The sequence below is a fragment of the Podarcis raffonei genome, chromosome 14 (assembly GCF_027172205.1).
Source record: "Podarcis raffonei isolate rPodRaf1 chromosome 14, rPodRaf1.pri, whole genome shotgun sequence".
NCBI lineage: Eukaryota > Metazoa > Chordata > Lepidosauria > Squamata > Lacertidae > Podarcis > Podarcis raffonei.
In genome coordinates, this window is record NC_070615.1 from 53,465,005 (window position 1) to 53,487,234 (window position 22,230).

General features: G+C 41.7%; 3 protein-coding genes across 3 annotated transcripts; all 3 read right to left on the bottom strand.

The window, feature by feature from the left end:
* Positions 1 to 1,712: 1,712 nt before the first annotated feature.
* On the bottom strand, positions 1,713 to 12,464 carry LOC128401976 (vomeronasal type-2 receptor 26-like). Its single transcript, XM_053365657.1, has 8 exons — positions 12,202 to 12,464; positions 10,840 to 11,131; positions 7,833 to 8,472; positions 7,398 to 7,509; positions 6,311 to 6,317; positions 4,983 to 5,210; positions 4,006 to 4,132; positions 1,713 to 2,614 (listed from the first exon to the last, which is right to left on the bottom strand). Exons 1-8 carry the CDS (start codon positions 12,462 to 12,464, stop codon positions 1,713 to 1,715), a joined length of 2,571 nt encoding a protein of 856 aa, XP_053221632.1.
* Positions 12,465 to 14,374: 1,910 nt separating this feature from the next.
* LOC128401864 (vomeronasal type-2 receptor 26-like) lies at positions 14,375 to 15,372 on the bottom strand. Its single transcript, XM_053365412.1, has one exon. The coding sequence runs from the start codon at positions 15,282 to 15,284 to the stop codon at positions 14,385 to 14,387; it is 900 nt and encodes a 299-aa protein (XP_053221387.1). The 5' UTR covers positions 15,285 to 15,372; the 3' UTR covers positions 14,375 to 14,384.
* A 1,435-nt stretch (positions 15,373 to 16,807) lies between these two features.
* On the bottom strand, positions 16,808 to 20,706 carry LOC128401977 (extracellular calcium-sensing receptor-like). Its single transcript, XM_053365659.1, has 3 exons — positions 19,835 to 20,706; positions 18,887 to 19,114; positions 16,808 to 16,966 (listed from the first exon to the last, which is right to left on the bottom strand). The coding sequence occupies exons 1-3, from the start codon at positions 20,630 to 20,632 to the stop codon at positions 16,808 to 16,810; spliced, it is 1,185 nt and encodes a 394-aa protein (XP_053221634.1). The 5' UTR covers positions 20,633 to 20,706.
* Positions 20,707 to 22,230: the final 1,524 nt, after the last annotated feature.

The following is a 22,230-nucleotide window of genomic DNA, read 5'->3' on the forward strand; positions in this document are numbered from 1 at the left end:
ATATAATTTTTGCATTGGGAGGTACCCCAAGGGCCATTTAGAGCAATATAGGAAACACAGCTAAAGAAACCCTGACAGATGGCCATTCAAATTCTTTTTAAAAACCTGCAATGAAGGAGACTCCACCAGCACCCAAGGGAGACCGTTCCACTGTCAAGCAGCTCTTACTGCCAGAAAGGACTTCTGAATATTTAGTTGGAATCTGCTTTCTTTTAATTTGAATCTATCGGTTTGGATCCTACCTACTGAAGCAGTGGAAAACAAGCTTGTTTCATCTTCCTGTTAGATATTTGAAGATGGCTATTTTTACTTTTCTCAAGGAAAACATACCTAAGTGCCTCAAACATTCCTCATCAGGCTTGGTTTCCAGAGCAGGAGAAAACAAGTTTGCTCCATCCTCCATGTGACATCCCTTCAGATATTTGAAGATGGCTCTCATATCTCCTTTCAGTCTCCTCTTTACTAGGCTAAACATACCCAACTCCCTCAACTGTCCCTTGTCAGCCTTGGTTTCCAGACCCTTTATCATCTTGGTTGCCCTCCTCTGCACACCTTCCAGTTTGCCAATATCCTTCTTCAAGTGTGACACCCAGAACTGGACACAGGACTCTAGGTGGGGTCTGACCAAGGCAGAGGAGAGCGGGACTATTGCTTCCCTTGAATGGGACACTAGACTTCTCTTGATGCAGTCTAGAATTGCATTAGGTGGTGGTGTTGCTGTTATTTTTGCTGCTGCGTCACACTGTTGACTCATGCTAAGCTTGTGGCTAAGAAATTGTATGTAACCAAATGGGGCAAATGTCCTGGACAATTGCATTTCTTCATAAAATTTCCAGGTGAGTTGTACACACACACTCAAAAGTCTGGGCTTAAAGCAATGGGCACCCAAGTGGTGGCTTCTGACATCCATGGTGTTACCAGCGCCTCCCATGGGGCCCTTGAGGGATATTTTCCCCAATTCTGATGGTTTATATTGCTATGACATTTGTTTGCATAATGCACAAGAATATCTAAATTAGTAATTTCGGCATGCATAGGTGTTATTATAATTTTCCTTGTGTACTGATGTCATTTGAAGTTGCATAATGAATGGCTAGAGTTTTTCTTCTCTTTTCCTTTTTGAACCCTACAACAATTATTTTCTTCTTTGAGATATATGTAGTCAGTGGCACTTGATGAGGAAGTTGAAGGCTGCTTTTGTCCTAGAGAGAGGTTGTTGTTATTACTTAAATTTGTTGCCTGCATCACACTCTAAATTCCAGAGATGCCAACTTGAATAAAATATGGGGGGGGCAGGTAAGCCCCACCCCACATAATTGATACAAGATGTGGTGCACTAACATCATTTGAACCTCAAATGGACCCCTCAAATATTTTTTGCTCAATCTAAGCTTATGGCAGAGCTATGCACAGTTTCTGGTCCTGATTTAGAAATCTGGATCAGACTCTATAGGGGCCAAACTAACCCAAACCTGATTTGCCCTGCACTGCATCCAAACCCAGATCATGATCAAGGTCCAGAAAATAGATTTCTCTAGACTGGAGCTGGTCAAGAATAAGAAAACAACAAAGAGGAAACTGATGAGACACAAATTTATTCAAAGATCAAGATCAGAGGTCAGAGTGAATGATATCCCAGGACTCTTCAAGCTCTAAGATATGGGGACACACACACACACACACACACACACACACACACACACAGACAGACACTATTTTCTTCCCCTTATTAGGCTTTCCTTGTTGTTCAGGTCAGACCTCAGCACAATGATGTAGCATTTAGGGAAAAAGATGCAACCCAGTAACCCAGCACTGGAGGACAAGATGGAGAAGACCTCCACGGCTACCATGTATTTCCCTTTGGTGCTCAGGTAGGTTGGAACAAAGGTCAGCCAAACACTGCAGAAAACCAACATGCTAAACGTGATAAATTTGGCCTCGTTAAAACTGTCAGGTAACTTTCTGGCCAGGAAAGCCACAAGGAGACTCACAATGGCCAGAAAACCCATATAGCCCAAAGCACAATAAAACATGGCAGCTGAACCCTCATTGCATTCCAGGATGATCTCACTCTTCAGTGATTGCATGTCTGTATCTGGGAATGGAGGGGAAGCACTCAGCCAAAGGGTGCAAATGCCAGCTTGAAGGAAAGAGCAGGAAAAGACCACGCAATTGGCCAGCCCCTTCCCCACCCATCTCCTCATTCTGGATCCTGGCTTGGTTGCCATGAATGCTAGAACCACGGTGATGGTTTTGGCCAGAATACTGGAAAGGGCCACCGAGAAGACGATGCTGAAAGTCATTTGTCGGAAGAGGCAGGTCCCTTTTCCAGGCTGACCAATGAAGAGCAAGGAGCAGAGGAAGCAGAGAAGGAGGGAGATGAGGAGGAGGTAGGTGAGGCTGCGGTTGTTGGCTTTGACGATGGGAGTGTCCTTGTGCTTCACAAAAGTCGCCAGCACGAACGTGGTGATCAGGGAGAAAGCCAGAGCGGAGACAGCTAAGCTGAGCCCTAACTTTTCTTGGTAGGAGAGGTAGCTCAGGCCCCTTGGAATACACCCTGTTTGGTCCTGGTTTGGGTAGTTTTCTTCTGCGCACTCGACACAGGCATCCATATCTGGAGGGTGGAGGGGGAGAAGATGGAGCAATTAAAAATGTCACGATAATGACCTACATCTCCTGAGGGAATCAGTTACGGCAGGCAGTGAAAGTGTTCTAGAAATTGTTTGACAAACTGCAAGAGATTGGACAACCATAATTTTAGGGGGAGGGTTTGAATGTTGCTGAGCTTGGTCTAGTACATTCATATCCTCTAACATTTCTCCAATGAAAATAGGGATGTCCAGTTACATAAAAATATTTTTATTATTTATACTTTGCCCTGCTGCTCTGTGTAGCTTCCAACATTTATAAAAACATAATAAAACATTAAGCATTCAGAAAACATTAAATATACAGGGTTGCCTTCAGATGGCTCAGGGGTCAGATTATTTTATAGCCGCTAACATTTCCCCAATCAAGCTAGGGAATTCCTAAGGAAAAGCAAGGCATTCTGGGATCAAATCAGAAACCAGGATGGCTTCTGTAAAACCAGGACTGTCCCTGGAAAATAAGGACACTTGGAGGGTCTAGTAGATGCAGATCTCATCTAAAACCAAGAATGCACTAGGAAGTTCCCTTATTCCCATAGTATCTGCTTGTTGTTATTGAAAATCTCCATAAATTAATTACAAAATAATTAATTAATGAGCCCCTGTGTTCTGATTCGATACATGATGTCCAATCATAGAACGTTTCAGGATTTGGGCTACTGCCATTGGCCCTTAAACTCTAAGTTATGATGCACAGCTTGGGAGTTTAGACAGCCAATTACATTGAGAGTGGGAGTGGCCTAGCCCTTCAGGAATGTATATAAGCAGTTGCTATGCCCCTGTGGTCCAGTTCTGTTAGTTCAATAAAGGTTCTTGCTGTTACCATTGTGTCTCACTTTGGGGGAACCTAGCTACACTTCAAAGGCCTTTTAGCCACCTGAATCTATTTGTGACCTGAGGTCTCTGAATACAGAGACTGACAAAGTTTCAGTAAAGGGCTTTTCTTTAGGTGTGGAACCCCCAGAGAATGGATCCCGCTTTTCCATTTTTAAAATATCCGTATGATTGATCACATTGCTGATGTGTGTGATTTAAATACCCCTTAATAGTCTGTTTTAAATGAAAAATATATTGTTATTTAATCCTGCCTTTCTTCCAATTATCTGAATGCGGCATATATCATTCCCCTCATTAGATCTTCACAATAATCCTGTTTGGTAAAATAGTGACTGGCATAAGGTCAAAATGTCATTGTTTGTTTAAAACATAATTTTAAAAATAAAGTTGCTTGTTTAGTTTTCATTAACATATGTATTGCAGAATGCATTCAAGGGGACATGTATTTTCCAAAGAAAGGAGGAGCGGGCATATTATGCTAAGTAAGTGTCTTGATATCTCTGTCCACGTTGCCTCTTACCCTTCTGATTAGAGATCGTCCCTTCTGGACATGGAAAACAATCATAGCAGCAGAATTTCTCTCCCTCCTTCTTTTTCCTGCTGGAGCCGGGATAGCAGTTGTCGTTGCACACAGAAACTGGCAGCCCCTGCACAGAAACACAAACAGGAGCTTAGTAGGAATATATGAACCCTCATGATGTAGAGAGTGTGCATGGGCCACCTGGGTCTGTGGATCCTAAATCAGCATTTCTCAAGCAGGAGCCATATAGCCCCCTGGAGGCCCCCAGGATATTCCAAAGGAGCCGCAGGTGAAAACAGCATAAATAGGGGTCTCTGACAAGAGAATAGGGGGCCAGGTTTCAGTCGTGTGAATTATTTACTCTGCCTAACGTGGAATGGATTACTGTCATCATGCCCAGAATATGGAAATATCAAGCAGAGATAAAGTAATTAAACAAGAAAAGAGATAATGCAGGATTTGACCAAAACAAATTCTGGAAAAAGGAAGAAACTTTCAAAAGTGTTGAAACTTGTTTGCCTCTCTGTCATTCAGTCTCCATTCTCCAGATGTTTGCAGATTATACTACACCTCCCATCATCCTTGATCATTGGCTATCCTGCCTGATGGTGATGGAAGTCGTAGTCCAACAACATTAGGGGACCCAGCATTGTTTTGTTGTTGCTGTTGTTTTTACAATATCAGGGATGGATCTACACTCATGGTTTATAACATTAAGAAAGGGTTAAGGAAAGATTTTCAAAACGTAAGAGCCACATTACCTTTAGCTTAGAACGTTGATAATGCATTATTAAAATGGGACACCAGAGGTTGCTGCAGAGCAACCAGTAACCAGGCAGTGAGGGGAACTGCTGTTTTGGAAGTAATGAACGCTTTTTAAAGCAAATATATTTTAGAACGATATAGTTAAAATCATTCTAATGACATTAAAAAGGTCAGTGTACATCCAGCTCTGGTCTCACACTGCTACATCTCACCTGATTAAAGCTTTTATGCCACACAATCTGATCATCATGAATGGTTAACTTTTTGCCAAAAGGAGCCTGAGGGTTCAGTTTTCCAACTTTGGCTCTAATCACTGAACCATTGGGGTAAATCCTCCAGTTTGTAACATCGAAACCTACAACTAATTCTGCATTTTCATTAAAGTGCACAATATCTCCAGCACTGTTGTTGAATACGATGCTCCGTAGAAATTTATGGACCTGGATTGAAGAAAAAACAGTCTATGGTAGAAAATCTTAAATTAACTGGAGATTCAAACACCTGTTGGACAGAGAATTTACTTTTTTCTCGGAGCCAAATTGATCTGTGGGAAGAATAAACTCGGTGTGGATATCTAATGAACTAACATTAAGAACTAAAAAAGTGGAACTACAACCTAGGACACTCTTGGAGCATAATTCATTACTGTTGGAATTAAGAAGAGTAGAAAACTCACCTTTCAGATGGAGACTAAATGAAGGCTTATTAGACAATAAAAATTACCTTGCAGAAAGCAGGGGAAAACCCTGAGAGATTATTCTGAACTAAATTTGAAGCAAGTTATGGATATAAATGTAGTTTGGGGCACAAGTAAAGCAGTAATGAGAGGGTTTTTTATACAAAAAAATACTCTGCAAAAAAAGAGAGAGAGAAGAGAGAAGAAAAAGAAAGAGTTACTAGATGAACTGATTAAACACGAAAAACAAATAATTAAAAAACCAGGAAATGAATCAACAAAACAGAATATAAAGATGTCACAAACCTAATTTTCAATGTTGATAAAACAAGAAATTGAATGGAAAATAAAATTGATAAAACACAAATTTTGAGTTTGCAAACAAATGAGGAAAATTGCTAGCATGGCAGTTTAAAAAAAAAAGCAAGGAAGTTGGATTGGAAAATGAAGATAAAATTGATCCATATTTAAAGTAGAATGACCTACAAAAGATTCCAAAAGAAAAGATAAATCTTTTAAATGCACCAATAATGATGATGGAACTGCAACAAGCAACAGGACAAGCTAAAACAGAGAAATTGCCACAACCAGATGGAATTTCAGCTAAATATTACAAAAAACTGCAAGATCAGTTGGCACAACCATTGAAAGATGTAATGAATAAGATAATGAATTTGAGTAAATTGTCAGATTCTTGCTTATATTACATTAATTCCAAAACAGGATTCAGATTTACTTTTAGTTAAAAATGCAGGCCGATCTCACTATTGAATAATGACTACAAATTATTTGCCAATATTTTGGCAAACTGTTTGAAAACAGTGTTAAAAGAAACAATCCACCAAGATCAAGCTGGCTTTCTACCTGGCCGCTAGATCAAAGATAATATAAGGAATATAATAGACATAAAAGAGTATCTGGAGGCCAGGAATGAAAAGCAAGCGGCTTTGATGTTTATTGATGCAGAGAAGGCCTTTGATAACGTTTCTTGGACTTTTATGAAAAAGACAATAGAAATGATGGAATTTAGAGAGCCATTCCTTAGAGGAATTGACACTATATATTCTGAGCAGAAAGCCATGCTGATTGTGAATAATGTAGTAACTGAAAAATGTGGAATTACAAAGGGAACGAGACAGAGTTGTCCCATGTCACCATTACTGCTTATACTAGTCTAAGAGATCATAGCAAGAAATGTAAGAGCAGATGAAGGAATAAAAGGAATTATGGTGGGGAGTAAAGCATATAAACTGAAAGCTTTTGTGGACAACCTTGTGATAACAGTTGAAGAACCCCTGGTCAACATACCAAGGCTGTTACATAAGATTCAGAAAATTGGGCAAGTAGTCGGTTTTATGAATTCAGTTTGTTTGTTTGTCTGTCTGTCTGTCTGTCTGTCTATTGTTCTTTCTTTCATCTATCTATCATCTATCTAATCTATCTATCATCTATCTAGTAAAAAAAGGCAAATGAAATAAAAAAACTGCAACAGTTGGTAATGATAGGCATCCTAGCTGACCCCAAAGGACACATCATTATTCCTTCAAATCTTATTCCCTTTGTTTCTGTTTTGTCCTCTAGATAGATGGCAAGAGAGTTCCCCCTGTGATGCAAGAATCTCAGCTTAAGCATCCATGACAGCTCTTCATGTCAGAAAGTTCTTCCTGACAAGTATAATATAGCAATGAAGGATAAGAATAAAAACAGCAACATGGGAGGGTTGGGAAGTAAATATATATATATATAATGAGTATGTGAAGTAAATTGATTTAACGTTTTTGAAAAACCTAATAAATACTACTACTACTACTACTACTACTAATGAAAGTTCTTCCTGATGTTCTTTCAGAATCTCCTTTCTTGTAACTTGACACCTTTGGTTTCGGTCCTACCTTCCAGAGCAGGAGAACACAAATCTGCTCCATCTTCCATGGGACAGCCCTTGAGATACCTGAAGATGGCCATCGCATCTCCTCCCACTCTTCTCTTATCGAGGCTAAATGTACGCAACTCCCTCAACCGTTGATCATCTTGGGCTCCCTCCTCTGCAGGCAACCCACTATCTGCTGACAGGAATGGCAAAGAGCCAAATCTGAAAACCAGCCCTCTTTACTCCACTTCTCCTCTCCATCACTGCCCCTCTCTCCTCTCCTCCTTCCACCCAATACACAGCTCTGGAGTGTAGGGGTGGGAACTTAGTTACCTAAAAAATTATCTGATTTAATTACCTGCCATGGTTCCACATTCTGAAATGCCGTTTTTCGTCCGTCTCTCAATCTTCTATGCATGGATTTGAATTTGAATATAGCATTCAGAGCATGTGCCACAGCATAGATAGCATTGTAGACATTGTAGCTGTGGCCAGTCATTTTCATTTCAAACAAACCTCCAGGAAGACTCTCCAGATTCTCTTCCCCAGTGCAGGTTTTATTCTCCTCTCCTTCCCACTCCTTGGACGTTGTTAGGAAACAGTCAAAAGCCTGTTCCCAGAAGTCTTGAATAAAGCCATCTCTTTTGAACCACGAAGGTCTTACCATCTGAAGGAACTTTTGGAAACCCACAGGCTGATTTGAGTGAACTGTGAAAGATATGGACCCATGGAAGGTTTGTAAATCCCAATTCTTTTGAATAGAGTGTGATGCAAAATCCCAGTGAGATGTAACAATCCAGACTTTGCCCCGGAATGGCAATTCCACGAATGGTGCTACAAAAATGAGCATTCTCAAAACCTGAAAGGATGGTGGTTCTCCATATACAAAAAACACATTGGCTTTCTCCCTGAAGACAGTTGAATAGTATTCTACACGTTGTAAAACATATTTTATCATCTCATCTACATAATTCCATTTTGGTATTCTCATGATGAAGGCATAACAGATGCTGTTTTCATCAAGCATTGGGACCATTGTCTGCAAAAACCTGTCCCCTTTGTCATCATCCACAGCCCAGAGCCCAATCCATGTCCATCCAAAATGTTTGAGTAACTGCACAACCCCGATGTGCTGTTGGGCTTCATTTGGGACCATCTGGTACAAAAAGGGGAATAAAGTGTTGGCATGTTGTATTGGCAAAAATGATCCATAAGTGAGCTGAAATAAAATGCACAAGTATTCTTCACATGGTCTTCTCTGTTTTGCCACCAAACCATTTAGCCACTATCACGTCACCCCCAGAAGTTTATATACAAATGTTTATATACAAATGTTCCAGAGCATGACCAGACCCATCTCTGGCAGTCAGAGCTGAAACAGAGAATTGGTGAGCTGAGGCAGAGGGTTGGAAAGGAAAGATCTCAGTACAGAGCTGTTAATTTAGGTAGTGTCCAGAGCAGACAGAGAAGATTACATCTACAATAAGAGCAAAGTCCCCATCCACCATCTCCTGAAACACTTTTTTTGTATCTGGATTTTTATCATCCTCCGGGGTAGACACTGCCCTGCCTTCCTCGCTTGATACTGCCTTCTGGTGGCAAGGAGATTCAGCTTCCCACAGATTTGGCTACAGTAGGAATAGGGCTCCCTGCTATGTCTCTGCTCATTTAGTGCCCACGGTTTTCATTATGCTGGTTTGCTTCATGTAGATACTACAGTTTGGCCCTTAGTGGGTACGATGGCCATGGATGTTGTTGAGCTATATGTCACCTATCATAGCTACAGGGGTGGTATGAGCTTTAAAATGGAAAGTTACTTTTCTCACTTCCTGGAAAGAATGGTTTGATGAAGTTTTGGGATTTGATAAGAACGGTAAAAAAAAGGAACATTTTATTTTATCTCAAAAGTGGCAATTAATATAGAAATAGATGCTGGGAAAACTGGAGGTCCTTTATACAATATTGCCATGGAAATAATTATCTCCTGAAAAAGTACATTTTTATTTTTTTCCTGAATAAATATTATACTTACATTTAGTTAGGTAACATTGTGATACAAAGTTATTTTGGGGGTAGTTTGGTTGATTATTGTTAAGAAATGAGATCTGCTTCTGTAAAAAAAAGTGTGCAACTTCCTCAAACCTCCCTCTTCTGACCAAACTGGGAGGGGTGTCTAACAACCCAGAGGACAGGATCACACTTCAAAACAACCTTGACAGATTAGTGAACTGGGCCAAAACAAACAAGATGAACTTTAACAGGGAGAAATGTAAAGTATTGCGCTTGGGCAAAAAAAATGAGAGGCACAAATACAAGATGGGTGACACCTGGCTTGAGAGCAGTACATGTGAAAAGGATCTAGGAGTCTTGGTTGACCACAGACTTGACATGAGCCAACAGTGTGACGCGGCAGCTAAAAAAGCCAATGCAATTCTGGGCTGCATCAATAGGAGTATAGCATCTAGATCAAGGGAAGTAATAGTGCCACTGTATTCTGCTCTGGTCAGACCTCACCTGGAGTACTGTGTCCAGTTCTGGGCACCACAGGTCAAGAAGGACACTGACAAACTGGAACGTGTCCAGAGGAGGGCAACCAAAATGGTCAAAGGCCTGGAAAAGATGCCTTATGAGGAACGGCTAAGGGAGCTGGGCATGTTTAGCCTGGAGAAGAGGAGGTTAAGGGGTGATATGATAGCCATGTTCAAATATATAAAAGGATGTCACATAGAGGAGGGAGAAAGGTTGTTTTCTGCTGCTCCAGAGAAGTGGACACGGCGTAATGGATCCAAACTACAAGAAAGAAGATTCCACCTAAAGATTGGGAAGAACTTCCTGACAGTAAGAGCTGTTCGACAGTGGAATTTGCTGCCAAGGAGTGTGGTGGAGTCTCCTTCTTTGGAGGTCTTTAAGCAGAGGCTTGACAACCATATGTCAGGGGCGCTCTGATGGTGTTTCCTGCTTGGCAGGGGGTTGGACTCGATGGCCCTTGTGGTCTCTTCCAACTCTATGATTCTATGATTTTAAAATTTTTTCCATCTCTAGCTGCCACCATCCAACTTTAGGTCCATGAGACAAAGGGGGAACTCAGGGAATAAGACAAGGCTTTAATATTGGGAAGGAGGCGATTAGTGGGCCAAGTGAGTCATTGATGTGAAGAGGGACTTGAGGGAGCCTTAGGACCATTGCTGATTCCTCCAGATATTTGGTTGTCCTGGGTTTCTCTGCAGAGCCCCACATCTTTCCCTCAGAAGAGTTCTCCCCAGCCTCTGTGTCCCACAGCATCCTGAGAGTTCCCAGCTCTGGAGTGACAAAGCCCTGAGCCACTTCACTGCAAATTTATCTCAAGTCTGATTTACCTTCATGATCAGCACCATTTCCAATGAGCTGTGAATAAACCTGATAGGATTATCACTTGGACTGCATTTAACTAGTTGGCTATCCAAAATATCACAGGCCATGTTTTTGAAATCATGATATTGTGCCACAACTCTGAACTATCTGTACTTGCTTGCACACAGCTTACCTGTGGAGTCTTGTAGATGGCTGAAATGACGGCCACGTTGGCAGAGATTTCAGAGATGCATCCTCCAATCAGAGCTATCAGGTTGTTGTGGTTGTGACACTTGAAGTTGGGGACAAAGCGCTGCTGTGCAGAAAAGAGGCTGAGGGTGGCCTTGTAGGTCGTCTTTGCAGTGTAGTAGCTATTGAGGGTGTGAAATCCCAGAGAGAGATTCGATAAAATGTTGGGATTTTCATTGATCTCTTTGACAGCAAATGCCAAGGCCAGGATGTGCTGGTAGTTCTTTGGCACTGAACTGTAATAAAAGTAGTAGATGACACAAATACTGAGAGAAGCAAGAAAAATATGTGTGTCCTCTTCATCTCTCAGCTCATCTTTCAGTTATTACAATCAAACAATAAATAAGATGAAATTGCATCAAGAATGGTTTATTTATTATCTGGATATAGCAAGGTAACGTAAGAGTGTCTCCCACTCCGTGATGAAATCAGAGAAGACAGCAAGTGAGAGGTACAACTGGAAGCCTCTTCTTAGTCTATATATTTGCAAACAGTGTAATACAATATGTCTTATGACCAATTTAAAAATTACATGCACACACACCCCATAATATATTATCTCTACCTATTTAAATGCACCAGAAGAGGCATCCAGAGAATATTTCAAATGCTCCTCTCATACACATACTCTCATCAGATTTGATTTTGGGTCCAATGTATTTACAGTTGCAGCAATCAAGTGGAATTGGTCATATGTAATCTGGAGTAGGCTGAAGGAAGGGCAGGATGAAATCAAGAGGAAGGATGGAATAGGGTGGTATGCCTGGACCAAAATAGTATGAAATGAAAGTTTAAAAGACCAGATGACTGAAAGACAATGAGATGGGATACAGATGAAGGCCAAGGATGGAAGGGAACAAAAAGTAAGAAGAAGTAGTGTGGAGAAAAACAAATACATGCAAATTCCTCCACCTATGGTTTGCGAAAGTCCAGTGGAATTACTGAAGATCCTTACACTTCAATGACACTTGTGTGAGAAAACTTACTAATGCTTTCCACAGTATAATGTAGAAGGCTAAATAGATATGAACAAGCTTCTGACATGACACTTTTCTCACTCCAAAAATGAACCCTTTTCCTTAAAGATATATTCCCAGTAATTATATTCTGAATATACTTTGCAACAAGTGTGTGTGTGTGTGTGTTTATGAGAGAGAGAGAGAGAGAGAGAGAATGAGAAAAAGAGAAAAAGAGAAAAAGAGAAAGAGAGAAAGAAAGAGAGAAAGAAAGAAAGAAAGAGAGAGAGAGAGAATGAGAAAAAGAGAAAGAGAGAAAGAAAGAGAGAAAGAAAGAGAAAGAGACTTACATTGGCTCATCAATCACAATCTGTGTCGGCTGTTCCATGAAAGAGAGGAGATTGTAGAGCAAGAAGACCTGAGAAACAATTTCACTGATGACCAGGTCTCCCGGCAGGTAAAACTCATGAGAAATAGGGAGAGGATCGAAACGTATGCTGCAATTCATGGAATATGCCTGGCAAACACTATGACACAGCAGCACAAGCAGCAACATCACAACCAGCAGGATTCTTCTGTGAAAAGGGTCTTCCCACGAAAAGCAGCCTCCCATGTTTCCCTCTGCAGAATTGCATGTGGCTTTGATCAGGATTGATTTCAGCAGGAGCTAGCTTTCATGAAAATAATGTGGATCAAACCATTTTTCTGTTGACTTTATTATTTAGGGGTGAGTGGTAATTACTTAAAAAGGGGGAAATACCTCATATACAGCTAAAGTTATCAATGCCCTGATGTGAAAGCAGGCAGAAAGGGTCAAACTTTGCAAATCAGTTTGTGCAAAGGACCAGAAATAATGCCAAAACAGGATTTCAAATAAAATCTGGGAAGTGGAAGATACAGCAGCCAAAGAGAAATACATCAACATATGAAGTGGGAATGATGCTTAATGAATTATACAGACTCTTGCCTATCTCTTGTTCTAAAAAATATGAGGCTTTTGTAACTTCTTTCAGAAACTGATGTTTGATGTGCTAAAGATCCCTGGAAGCACTTTTTGTTGTCAATCGGATGGAAACCAGCAATTCTGGTAATGATAGGGGTGACTATTCCCCAGGGTGCCCCTTGTTTTTGAAGTTGCATTTTTATTGAACCTGTGAGGACTCCACCCACTTCGCCTCCCTGGAGTCCTACAACTCATATTTTCTCTTTTGAAGAATAGTTAGGAATATGTGACACTTAGCTCAGTAGGTCCAAGCTGCCTCTCCTCAAGTTAGAGTAAATTTAACTACACATCCCTGATATTAGGCATTGCCCAACAAGTCTTCATTTTTGCTATAATGTGAAAGCCCAGATTTTAAGGTAGAATCACAGTCTGGGGAAATTTGAGGTTCTATTCAATGGGGAAATTTGAGGCCCAGTTTCATCATGATGACGGGACCATCTCCTTTAACAAATCTGTTCTAATATTTTTTACCTATAATATCTTATGGTCAAAAGAATTCATTTATGCAGTATTAGTAATATGAATGATGTAATAAAAACGGGGGTCAAAAAGTCTGGGGCCCAAGCATCTTAGAATCTATATTTTGACCATATGTAGGTGTTTGTAAGGAGGTTTATCAGCTGGATTTTTAAACCCATTAAAAAATATCTTCAGGACCTACAAAACTCAATATAGTGACAAGTGATGGCTCTCTTAGTTTTTCAGTCTAGATTCTTTCTCAACTTTGCTAGTCCAAATCCCCTGGGAGGTCATATGAGAGCCTGCATATGCTGAGGAAACAAGAAAACTCTTTCTCTGAAGTCATCTGTGGAGACACCACCATCCAGCCTGGACACCAAGGTCCACCTCCAAAGGCCTTCTGATGGGTCCCTGACTGCAAGAAGTGAGGTTACAGGGAACCAGGCCTTCCTGGCAGTGGTGCCCTCTCTGTGGAACGCCCTCCCATCGGATGTCAACGAGATCAATAACTATTTGACTTTTAGAAGACATTTGAAGGCTGTCATGTTCAGGGAAGTTTTTTATGGTTGATGTTTCATTGTATTTAAAAAAATTTCATGGGAGCTGCCCTGTATGGCTGGGGCAACCTAGTCAGATGGAAGGCATATATGATGATGGTGATGATGATGATGAAAAAAGGAAGCCATCCAGACTGGTGTTTTATTGTAGGGTATTTTATGACATGTTCTTAATGCAATGGTGCATTATTTGTATCTCTATTCTGCTTCAGTGTTTTCAGGGATACTTTGCCTGTGCAACTAAATTATTGCAGTAGTGCAAGCAAAGCAGGACACAAATATACCAAAACATTTATGAGAGAATAAGTTGCAGGAAATTATGTGATATGCACTGAATGGAATTGAAACTTTGACCACCCTGGAATATTTTGTGGACATGATGAGCATAAATCATCTAGATGTCTGGAGCGGCTAAAAAATATGAATACAACAGAGAGCAAAAGAGACGAGACACAAATTTATCAAAGATCATGATATTTCTCCATTTAATGTCAGTGAAGGATATGCCCCTTATTTATTTTCTTCCCCTTATTAGGCTTTCCTTGTTGTTCAGGTCAGACCGCAGCACAATGATGTAGCATTTAGGGAAAAAGATGCAACCCAGTAACCCAGCACTGGAGGACAAGATGGAGAAGACCTCCACGGCTACCATGTATTTCCCTTTGGTGCTCAGGTAGGTTGGAACAAAGGTCAGCCAAACACTGCAGAAAACCAACATGCTAAACGTGATAAATTTGGCCTCGTTAAAACTGTCAGGTAACTTTCTGGCCAGGAAAGCCACAAGGAGACTCACAACGGCCAGAAAACCCATATAGCCCAAAGCACAATAAAACATGGCAGCTGAACCCTCATTGCATTCCAGGATGATCTCACTCTTCAGTGACTGCATGTCTGTATCTGGGAATGGAGGGGAAGCACTCAGCCAAAGGGTGCAAATGCCAGCTTGAAGGAAAGAGCAGGAAAAGACCACACAATTGGCCAGCCCCTTCCCCACCCATCTCCTCATTCTGGATCCTGGCTTGGTTGCCATGAATGCTAGAACCACGGTGATGGTTTTGGCCAGAATACTGGAAAGGGCCACCGAGAAGATGATGCTGAAAGTCATTTGTCGGAAGAGGCAGGTCCCTTTTCCAGGCTGACCAATGAAGAGCAAGGAGCAGAGGAAGCAGAGAAGGAGGGAGATGAGGAGGAGGTAGGTGAGGCTGCGGTTGTTGGCTTTGACGATGGGAGTGTCCTTGTGCTTCACAAAAGTCACCAGCACGAAGGTGGTGATCAGGGAGAAAGCCAGAGCGGAGACAGCTAAGCTGAGCCCTAACTTTTCTTGGTAGGAGAGGTAGCTCAGGCCCCTTGGAATGCACCCTGTTTGGTCCTGGTTTGGGTAGTTTTCTTCTGCGCACTTGACACAGGCATCCATATCTGGAGGGTGGAGGGGGAGAAGATGGAACAATTAAAAATGTCACGATAATGACCTACATCTCCTGAGGGAATCAGTTATGGCAGGCAGTGAAATTCCTCTCCTCCCCTCCTTTCCCCCTTTCTTTTGCTTTCTGTTATGTATTGGGTGTAACACATTTTATGTTAGAAGGCGCGTTCTAACCAATCGTATAAGCGTTGGTAGATGAACAGTCTAATGGCAAATAAGCGCATGCACTTTCAACTGTCAACAGTCAGTTCATGCTTGGCACTATTATTATGTTGTTCAGTCAGTTCGGTTCTTGTTTTCCTATGAGTGAGCTGTTGTCATTGACAAATGTGAAATAAACGTAGTTGAGGAACTTATACTGCCTTGGGCTTTTTCCAAACATTTAACACTTTCTTTGGGTTTCCTTTGTTGTGGGCTGTTGTTGGGGGATTGTGCACACATGGGGGGCAGATGGTTGGTGGGAGGACCCTGAGTGAGAGGCAGGGAAGGGAAACCTCCCAAGGTGAGGGACTGGGAAAATGAAAGCTCTCAGGTGAGAGCTAGAAGGGCCCCCACTTCCTGAGTGAGACCAGAGTCAAGAGCAGCTTTGGAGGGAGGACTCGGCATTCTATCTCTATCTCTTTGTTTTCATGTAGAGCAGCTTCTTTTGTATTATTGTATTGTGAAAAAGCTTTGATAAAATCTTATTTTTAAAAGAAATGAAAGTGCTTTTTGTGTTCATGCCGTTCTTTGACCAACCAAAGGACACTCATGATTTCAGGGAGAAAGTTTGGAGGATGCTGAACTGGTCTGCTAGATAGTTTTTCCATGAAATAGTAAATTCTGCTCTCATTGAAAACCACGAATGCACTAGGCTGATGTATTTTTCCAATACTTATTATTATTTTGTTGTGACTATTCCTGTTGTTGTTGAAAGTTTCCATAAATTTAACTTTATTCCAAAGGGGAAAGGAAAGTTTGGTGAAATTTCTGTAAGTGTTGTGCAGGACTTTTGTTGCACATATTTATTTTCCTGGTTGCTGGGGTTTTTAGATGTGCTTTCCTTTATTCTACAACCCTTCCCACATACCCATGCTTCCTGAATACCTAGGATACCCTCAGCTGAGCTTTGTTTGAGATACCCCATGATTCACCTGGCAGCTGCTCATTTTGACTCAAATATTTTTACTTCCAAAGAAACCAGAGCTGAAATACATTTCTTAAGGTAAAAGGAAGAAATTGTTTTCAGCATAGAGCCTGTTAACATTTTCAAGCACTTAGCATTCAAAGCCAGAAGAAGATGTCATGACAAAAGATCTTTTCAAATAAGGAATTGAGAGCAACCAGGGAGACTGAAGTAAATGGTAAAAATATTTAATGGGCTTAAAAGAAGATCTACACACCCCAGACCCACGGCCATGGAAGGTGGGAACTAGCATCATAATCTCTCTTCCAGGATTGTCCTATGATTTATTGGGGTAACCAATAATTGCCAAGTATAATTTGTTAAATGTGTTCATGTTGAGTACCGTCACCTATTTTTCTGGAAACAAAGTATTGCTCCTACCCTTCTGGTTAGAGATGGTCCCTTCTGGACATGGAACACAATCATAGCAGCAGAATTTCTCTCCCTCCTTCTTTTTCCTGCTGTAGCCAGGATAGCAGTTGTCATTGCATAGAGAAACAGGCAGCATCTGCACCAAAAGATGAAAGGAAGATTAGCAAGAGCATATTATCCGTCATTCGAATGTCGCATGATTAGGATTATGTGCTGAGGAAAGTGAGCATGGAGCAGTCAGATGTTCCAGCTTTCCTCCACATGTTGAGGGCTCGATATCTGTAGCAGGGAGTGTCCTCTACATTTATCCTTTTTCAGAACAGTTTTAGGACCCTGCATTCAGAGCTCAACACCCGGAAGGAGACAGGGATGGTCCTGATGGAGAGGCGACAGTCAACAGCTCCCCCTGTCAGATCACTCCACTTGTGTGAGGAGCGAGCGCCTGAAGAGGGCTGGCTGAATCCCAAGGATGTGGAATCCTAGCTGGCTTCGGAAGGAAGCCTGGGCTGATCTGAATAAAGCATTGCAGAGAGGTTTATGGAGGCTAATCATATTCTCTGCCTCTTTCCAATGTCGTAGCTCAGCTGCCACCTGTGCACTGAACAAATGCCACCCCAGAGTGAGATGTGAAGGACTGCCATCCTCTCTCTTTCACATTATTCTACAGTATTCCTGCCCTTGTCTTCATAGCCGGTTAAGGAGCCAATGGCCTATAGATAGCAGATGCTCATGGAGCCTGGCAGCTGTGAGCCCAGAACCATGAGAGACAACCAGGAAGTCATGGGCCCTGACATCATCTGGGCTTTGCACAGATATAGCCTTTCTAACCAACCCTCAGCATCCCTGAACAGAATCCCTTGGTGGCTCTGTGGGGCTCAGATGCTTTGGCACCCAAAGGCCCCTTGATCTGATGGAGATGGTGCAGAGGACCAATCCTGCCTGCCAAAGCAGTCAGTCCATGTTTTGCATGTATAATAGGGATAACCGAGAAAAGGGGTAGGGTTTTTTGGGGTTTTGTTTTTTTTACAATAATAATAATATTTTTGGTAATAGGGAAATATCCCTCAATTGAACCATATTGCTTCTGTCCAGAGAGAGTTTAAATAGAACAAATTCAACTGAATTGTTAAGGCCCAAAGCTTAGCAAAGTTCCTTTATTGACACCTAATGAGAATTTAAGATGGGCAGATTAAGGTGGTACTTCCTCTGTATCTTTCTCACTTTGGGTTGGGTTGGGCCAGGGGGGTATTGTTTTTGCTTGTTACTTTGGTATTACCAAGGAAGGGCAGGATAGAAATGTAACCAATAATAATCATTCCTGGGGAGAAAATGCCAGGCTGGGGGGCTGGGGCATGTGGTCGTGAAGGTGCTTCTCTTCATGCCTCAGGTTTCATCCCAAGTCATGCTTTCCATGTTCCCCCCACCAGCCCTGCTCTGCACCTCCTCAAGCTCTTCTGCTTGGCTAGAATGTGGCCCTGCACAGCAATAATCCACTTGCTTGCCTCTGTGGAGAATAGCGAGAAATACTGTGATGTATCCAGAAGCCTCTGTGTTTGGAATTGCTGGAATGTAGCCTATTCAACACAGGCCAGAGTCATGCCTGCTACTTCACCCTCTTTGGGCGCAGTCACTTCCCTCTTCCCCACCCACCACCGGCATATGATCCCTGGATGGTGTCCCCTAAGAGAATGTGGGCAAAGGACTGGAAAAAATTCTGAGCTCCTGGTTTAATTGGCTTTCTTAATAAGGAGATAGACGTCAGCATGACCATGACCACACCAGAAATCAAGCAATTGGAAAAAAAAAAGATTATGTGGGATTTTACCAAAATTAAATCTGCAACATGAGAAGGAATTTTTGAAATTTTTGAAGCTGATATCAATACCTGTCCTTCAGGCTTCAGCTCCCAGAAACTGGTGCATTTTATTACACCTCCCATCCTCCTTGATTATTGGCTAACCTGTCTGATGATGATGGGAGTTGTAGGCCAACAACCTTTGGGAGCCAAGGTTGATTTTCATGGCAGTATCTGGTCTCTCACACAGCTATGTCTCACCTGATTAAAGCTTTTATGCCACTCAATCTGATCATCATGAATGGTTAACTCCCTGCCGAAAGGAGCCTGAGGGTTCAGTTTTCCAACTTTGGCTCTAACCACTGAACCATTGGGGTAAATCCTCCAGTTTGTAACATCGAAACCTACAACTAATTCTGCATTTTCACTGAAGTGCACACTATCTCCAGCACTGTTGTTGAAAACGATGCTCCGTAGAAAACAATGGACCTGGATTAAAGGATAACACAAAAAGAGGACAGCCATTTCACAAAGGCACATATCAGGAGTTTTTTAAACAGCAGATGTCAGAGGTGCAGAAACCTCTGGGCCCTCAGATGTTGCTGAACTACAACTTCTATAAGCCACAATTGATTGAGTTGCAATTCAGCAACATATGGAGAGCTGGGCGTTCCCCACACCTGGCACAGGTGGGGGCTTCATTCATCGGACTGTCATGTCCTACTCTTGAATTGTACATGATATGGGATCATTTGATTTTTCTTTTCCTTTCCCTGCCTCCACATGGGTGGCAGATTATGACTTACAAACAATTCAATAGACTGCCATTGCTTATCCAAGTGGATTTGCAAAAAGAAACCAAAAGAAAACTGCTCCCACATGCCTCATCGATAGCACCCCCAGGGTCTTGCTCCCAGGTCAATGCTACCAACTTTGTGTTCAACAAGCTTTCTATAGATTGGTGAGACCATGCCTCTAGCGCACTCTGCACCTAAGAGTATAAATTGTTCCCACATTGATCACACTGGCCTTTATAACTTGGTTTCCAATTCAGGCATCATCCCATCTTTTACAACAAGAACAGGCTGCATGAGATCATGAAGGGAACTGGAGGGGTGATGGCTCTGGGGCTAACAGTACCGCTCTGGGTAGCCACACCTTAAACATAGTTATAGTAAGTCTCAACTTAAGTTTCTTTAATTTTATTACCTGCCATGGTTCCACATTCTGAAATGCCGTTTTTCGTCCTTCTTCCAATCTTCTATGCATGGATTTGAATTGGAATATAGCATTCAGAGCATGTGCCACAGCATAGATAGCATTGTAGACATTGTAGCTGTGGCCAGTCATTTTCATTTCAAACAAACCTCCAGGAAGACTCTCCAGATTCTCTTCCCCAGTGCAGGTTTTATTCTCCTCTCCTTCCCACTCCTTGGACGTTGTTAGGAAACAGTCAAAAGCCTGTTCCCAGAAGTCTTGAATAAAGCCATCTCTTTTGAACCATGAAGGTCTTACCATCTGAAGGAACTTTTGAAAACCCTCAGGCTGATTTGAGTGAACTGTGAAAGATATGGACCCATGGAAGGTTTGCAAATCCCAGTTCTTTTGAATAGAGAACGATGCAAAATCCCAGTGAGATGTAACAATCCAGACTTTTCCAAGAGGTGGCAATTCTATGAATGGTGCTACAAAGAACAGCACTCTCAAAGCCTGAAAGGATGGCGGTTCTCCATATACAAAAAACACATTGGCTTTCTCCCTGAAGACAGTTGAATAGTATTCTACACGTTGCCAAACATATTTTATAATCTCATCCACATAATTCCATTTTGGTATTCTCATGATGAAGGCATAACAGATGCCGTTTTCATCAAGCATTGGGACCATTGTCTGCAAAAACTGGTCCCCTTTGTCATCATCCACAGCACCAAGCCCAATCCATGTCCATCCAAAATGTTTGAGTAACTGCACGACCCCGATGTGCTGTTGGGCTTCATTTGGGACCATCTGGTACAAAAAGGGGTATAAAGTGTTGGCATGTTGTATTGGCAAAAATGATCCATAAGTGAGCTGAAATAAAATGCATAAATATTACTCAAAAGAGCATGTTCAATGATTCTATTCCAGTAGACTTGTATCCCATTTTATCTGTGGAATATCAGAATAACAAACATCTGCAAGTAATTGCATTGCTAGGTTTAAGTACTCTTACTCCCTATACTAGTGCTTATTTCTGGGAGTGTAGAAAAGGGGGTCTCTGCTATGTGGTAGTCATGAAAATATTTGAAGTATTTAAATGTGTTGCTTAAGGTCGGTCATATGCTGCCTTCATCTGTAACAGAGGATCTTACTGGAATCGAGAATCATGTCAAAGGGGTGGATCCAGGGCTGGATTTAGGGTTTTGTGAGCAGTGGGTGCTGAGAAAAGGTGGTGCCATTTTAAAGATTTTGTCAGGGTCCTAGAGTCCCCATCCTCCTTCCCTGCTTTCCCTGCTTTGGGGAGGAGCTGGGTGGGCTCCAGGACCCTGCCAGAGCCCTTATTCCTCCTTCCTAAAGCTTGACTTCTCCTTACCAACCTGGGGGGGGGGACACATACCAAATTACCCAAGTCCGCCACTGCTCGCAGCTGGTATATCAACAGTGATCTTGACTCTACTGCCAACCTTCAGCCTATTAAGCTGAAAATGTTGAGCACTAACTCAAAAATGCTGTCACTGAGTTGGACTTTAATGCGGATCACCCAGAAAACATAAGGAATTTACATCCTAATTGTTAAAAGCTACAAGAATGTTATTGGCTCAAAATGGAAATATTACTTTTTTCTTTCCCTAGAAAGAATGCTTAATAAAGATTCAGATTTGACTAAAATGCAAACAGTAACATTTTATTTAAGAGTGCAAATGGCAAGTAAATATATAAATGAATTGTAGGGAAACTAGTGGCTAGCAACAACAACAACAATTTTATTATTTATACCCTGCCCATCCAACTGGCCAAGAAAATAATTATCTCCTGCTAAGCAAATTCGATTAACTTTTTAATTTTTATAGGGTATGGGTTAATTTTATGTTAATCTTCATTTACTTGCATGATATTATGATGTGAAGTAAATCTTTGGGAGTTTTGTGGATTATAGATAATAATTGTGAAACAAATAAAGAAAAGGGTCTTTTTGTGCACATTCTGTAAATCCGTTGTTTAATGCCAATGAAGGACACAGGGTATTAATAAATCATCACCTAAATATGCCAGGCAGACCACAGAGAGCTGGTACACATTTAGGCTCATGCAAGTAAGGTGTCAGGTTGTGTGCAAACATGCAAGCTTGATCCCAGCTCCCTCTTCTGCTCATTTTTAACACATTTTGTCACCATCTGGGATGAAAGCAGGACTTTCATATTGTGAGAGAGGCTATGAGGGAGATCAGGAGAGTCCTCTATGTTAAGAGGCACTTCTGGTGGCCTTGGGACAGGACTGGTTCCTCCAGATCCTCAGGTCTTCTGATCTCCTCTCCAGGCCCCACACCTTTCCCTCCGAGGTTGTCGCCCCATTGTCTATGTCAGACAATGTTCACAGCATACAGCTCCCAACTAGTGATCAAAGTC